Source organism: Pollicipes pollicipes, unplaced genomic scaffold (genome assembly GCF_011947565.3).
Source record: "Pollicipes pollicipes isolate AB1234 unplaced genomic scaffold, Ppol_2.1 Scaffold_7261;HRSCAF=8764_pilon_pilon_pilon, whole genome shotgun sequence".
Classification (NCBI taxonomy): Eukaryota; Metazoa; Arthropoda; class Thecostraca; order Pollicipedomorpha; family Pollicipedidae; genus Pollicipes; species Pollicipes pollicipes.
The window spans coordinates 50,180,367-50,185,030 of NW_023597054.1; the positions used below are offsets into that span (position 1 = coordinate 50,180,367).

General features: G+C 62.0%; 1 protein-coding gene and 1 long non-coding RNA gene across 2 annotated transcripts in view; one reads left to right on the forward strand and one right to left on the reverse strand.

Annotated features, from left to right (window-relative positions):
* Window positions 1-141, forward strand: part of LOC119111583 (synaptic vesicular amine transporter-like) — a 33,977-nt gene extending 33,836 nt beyond the window's left edge. Inside the window, exon 8 of the mRNA XM_037235393.1 lies at window positions 136-141. Coding sequence (XP_037091288.1) covers window positions 136-141 — 6 coding nt within the window. The remainder of the gene's footprint in view (window positions 1-135) is intronic.
* A 17-nt stretch (window positions 142-158) lies between these two features.
* Window positions 159-4,664, reverse strand: LOC119112974 (uncharacterized). Its single transcript, XR_005095809.1, has 3 exons — window positions 4,568-4,664; window positions 1,763-1,875; window positions 159-686 (listed from the first exon to the last, which is right to left on the reverse strand). It is a non-coding gene; the product is annotated as an uncharacterized LOC119112974 (long non-coding RNA).

Genomic DNA, 4,664 nt, shown 5'->3' on the forward strand with positions numbered 1-4,664 from the left:
GGGGAACATTGTGTGCAGATGCGTTAGAGGGTTCTAGAATGCTTTCCCCGTCGAGGGTGAATGCCGGTCGTTTCCTCTCTTACATGCGCCTCAACCGGTTCTTATGCATCTTTCCTTGTTTCCGCTTTCCGCTAGTTGTGAAAAACGATTTACGTTCTTTTCCTTTCAGCTGGTTATCGTGTGTATTGTTCAAAGCCAGTGCATTTTGGTGATATCTCTTCACATGTATGTCGAATCTCGGTGGCGGACACAAACATCGTGAGGAACACGTGTTTCCTCAAGCAGACAATCCGTAAATGCCTCCCTTACATTCACAGCCACATCGCATGCAGCTAGTCCAGCGAGCCGCAGTGCCGGGCTCACGAGGCAATTTTTATCCTTGACACGTCAGTGCAAGCAATAACAGCGCAGCGAATAGCAGATGGGGAGGCAGGACCTGGTCGCGCCGCCTTGGTCCCGCGCCGCGCGCTTGGGCCGCGGCCGACGGTCCCCAGCCGCCGCCGAGTCTACTTGCCGAACTTGCTGGCGTGCGCCGCGTCCTTGGCCGCCTGCGTCTTGTCGTTGTCGACGTACGAGTCGCAGCCGTAGCACCAAGTGGAGAGGTCGGCCAGGCTGAGCACCACGTGGTGGTTGGCCTCCGTGCTGTGCTTGATCATGTGCTCCTTGGCGAAGCGGCTGCACAGCACCTGCCGCACAGCATGTCGAGCTCAAAGCTCGCCACTGCACACGACTGTCGTGGGACGTGTGGGAGTGGGTTGGCGTCGCGTCACGTGGCCCTGTCGCGTCCGTGCGCTATCGAGCGCCTCAAGCACCGCGTCTGAGGCCGGAGGGGCACATTCGGCACGTCAGCAGCAGCGGCGGCGGCGGCGTCCACGCCTCCCCCCCCCCCCCCCCCCCCTCCGTCGAGGGCGAGGAAGACGGAAAACCTGCTTCGCTGCGGCGCCCCGCCACGGTCCCCGAATCCCCAAAGTCGAACGTCATTCCGCTACACGTGCTGACTCCTGAGGGATTCTACGGGGCCTGGGAGCCGACCGAAACGCAGCCCACAGCCAGCTGCGCGGCCCCCACTCGCCTTCCCACACCCCTGCCACCGAACGTCCTTGACGTCAGATCAATACACGTACCCGTGACTTAATGGCCAGGTGCTGGACCAGGATCGGTTCGCCAACCAGAAGCGTGACCCGGGCCGTACACCCAGCTAGGCCCGGGATGGGGGGGGGGGGGACGGCGAGGAGGTAAGCAGGTCCCGTGTAAGTAGAGGACCGACCGCTGATGCGAAAGTCTTTAGCAACATGGCGTTGTGCTTTCACTGTTCTATCGCTTTGCTTCGATCGATCAGCCACGGCCGACAGGTCTTGGTGCGTGCTGCCATCCCTCCATATACTCGACCAGGTTCAGATTAGCTCAAATGGCACAGACTTCTATTCCTTCACAAACCCACGCGATATCTGATGTCAGCTCGTCTTTTGTCCGTCGTATAAGCGCATGAGAAAGGTTACGCGAATTTTCACGTTTTTTTAAAATTTATTTATGTATTTATTGCCAACAGCCTAAGCTATGCCTCAGCGCAGTCACCGCCAGCCGAGCGGAAACAGAGCCTAGTGCGGGGTCGGCTCTGCTATCGACTGAGCCACCTTGTAGCACCTGATAGTGTGCCCACCTCAAATTCATATCACTTTGTGACTCCAGAGCAGGCGCATGGTTCACAGACAGCGACAGGAGTCGCGCCGCGCGCCTCGTGGCCGATCACGTGGCGTCTCACCTTATAGCAGTGGAGACAGAGCCAGTTCTCGTCCTGGTGGCCGCACCCCTGACAGGCGCGCCGAGGCGTCTATACCGCCGGCGGCACGGCTGCACGTCCGCAGAGTGGGCGCACTGCCGGCCAGCGGTGAGGGTCACACCGCGCACAGGGGAAGAAGACGTCTCCGGGAGGGTGGTCACCAGAACTGTCGAGCACCAGTAGAGGTCACATGCGCATAGGGGAGGGAGACGTCTCCGGGGGCGTGGTCACCAGACGCTGCCGGCCAGCGGTGAGGGTCACACCGCGCACAGGGGTGGGAGACGTCTTCGGGAGGGTGATCACCAGACACTCCCGGCCAGCGACCACAGGGCCGGGGGACACACCTTCGAGAGGGTGGTTACCGGACACCGCCGGCCAGCGGCCACAGGGCCGGGAGACACACCTCCGAGAGGGTGGTTACCGACACCGCCGGCCAGCGGCCACAGGGCCGGGAGACACACCTTCGAGAGGGCGGTTACCGGACACCGCCGGCCAGCGGCCACAGGGCCGGGAGACACACCTCCGAGAGGGTGGTTACCGACACCGCCGGCCAGCGGCCACAGGGCCGGGAGACACACCTTCGAGAGGGCGGTTACCGGACACCGCCGGCCAGCGGCCACAGGGCCGGGAGACATACCTTCGAGAGGGCGGTTACCGGACACCGTCGGCCAGCGGCTACAGGGCCGGGAGACACACCTTCGAGAGGGTGGTTACCGGACACCGTCGGTCAGCGATGGGGAGGGGGCACACCGCACACGGCGGAGGGAGGCACACCCGTGAGATGGGTGGTCGCATCCAGAGTGGGTAGCTGATCACCCCAACGTCACCGCGTTTGATGTGGTTGACGTAAGGAATAACCACAAAGACAGGACCGCCGCAGGACCTCCGCAAGTGATCCGTGGCATTTTTCGTATTGGTATTTCACGCTACTTTTCGCCAGCGATTGTGTTCGAATCTGAGCCATGCCTTGGAATAGGTTATTGTGATACCCGCAGGCCCGTCACACCTGAACAGTTTATCTCATTACAATGTGCCCTGTAATGCCGTGGCACGGTCGCGCCCGTTTCTGACTCTTTGCTGGTTGCCAATGGGTCGTTAGTTACGGGCCATAAGCCTTGGTCTTTGGACGCCATCCCATAGATCTGTCACACGCCATCACATAGGCCTGTCACACGCCATCCCAAAGGCCTGTCACACGCCATCACATAGGCCTGTTACACGCGATCCGAAAGGCTTGTTACACACGATCCCATAGATATGTCACACGCAATCCCATAGGCCAGCTACACGCGATCACATAGGCCTGTCACACGCCATTTCATAGAACCGTCACATGTCATCACAAAGACCTGTTACACGCGGTCCCATAGACCTGTCACACGCTGTCCCATAGGCCTGTCACATGCGTGCCCATAGGTCTGTCACATGCGTGCTCATAGGTCTGTCAGCGATTTCATAGGTCTGCTGCACACTGGTTCGCAACATCCAACGCTCTACCGAGTTACAGCGACGGCTTCGAAATGTGTCGACATTACTCTGCTGACAATGGAATCCTACGTCAGACAGAGAGCAAAATCTCCTCTAAGCTGGCTGAGGTTTAAGCCAGCGCAGTGGACGCTTGGGTGCCGCTGCGAACGCACGTGTTCCTGTTCCTCAAAAGAACATCGGCACCATTCATGTTACGTCCGGACAGACGTCAACGCCAGGTCTCGGGTCAGGTCAGGACGCCAGGTCTCGACCATCCGGGCAGAGCTTGTTGGACCCGTGGAAGCCATTCTCCCGCTGCCCGCCCGCGTACTGCACTTGTCTGGCTTCCGTCCGGTACCGGTCCCAAGTCGTGCCCTCTAGCAGCGGCCCCGGGTCACACGGTGGGTAAGAGCGGCCCACACCGCCCCATTGATCGCGCCACGTCTGGCCGGCGCCGGGCTGCCGATCGTGCCAGGTCGCGCTCCCTCGCCACTCGGTGACCCCCGTCTGGGCGACGCCCCGGGTCGGTTGGCGTGAGCCGGTCGCCGCCGACAGAGGGGCTGGGAACCGAGAACCGGGGCCCGCGGCCAGCTGAGGCTCCAGCGGGTTCTCATGGTGGCTGGCGGCGCTGGGAAGCTGCGGCCGACGGTGCAGAACGCCGCCCGAAATTGCTTCCGGTGAACTAACGAAATTATTTGCAGCAGACACTGCCATGCCACCTGTTGGCGAATGTTTCCGCTTTTGTTGTGGTTAAATGACGTCCATTTTTGCGGTGTTGCAAAGTCCCAAACTATTCGCGAAGCTCTGCGACGAGTAGCGTCCGAGCCCAACCAAGCCAACTAAAACACTGATCGGCATGTCGGGCAATCCTGGCAGCGGCTGTGCGATGACCGCCGGCGGCTCGGACGTCGGCTGGTGTAGCTCGCCGCGGCCGCCGGCGGCTGGCCCTCCCTCCACGCGCTCGCTCACCTGAGACATGCTTGACGGACGGACGGCGGCTGGTGCAGCTCGCTGCGGTCGCCGGCTTCTGGCCCTCCATCCACGCGTTCACTCACCTGAGACATGCTGGACGGACGGACGTCGGCTGGTGTGGCTCGCCGCGGCCGCCGGCGGCTGGCCCTCCCTCCACGCGCTCGCTCACCTGAGACATGCTGGACGGACGGACGGACGGCGGCTGGTGCAGCTCGCCGCGGTCGCCCGGCTTCTGGCCCTCCATCCACGCGTTCGCTCACCTGAGACATGGCTGGACGGACGGACGTCGGCTGGTTGTAGCTCGCCGCGGCCGCCGGCGGCTGGCCCTCCCTCCACGCGCTCGCTCACCTGAGACATGCTGGATGGACGGACGGCGGCTGGGAGAGCTGCGCTGGGCTGAGCAGGGGACGGCGGAGGAGCGCGCCGGCACGTGCGGTCGGGAGGG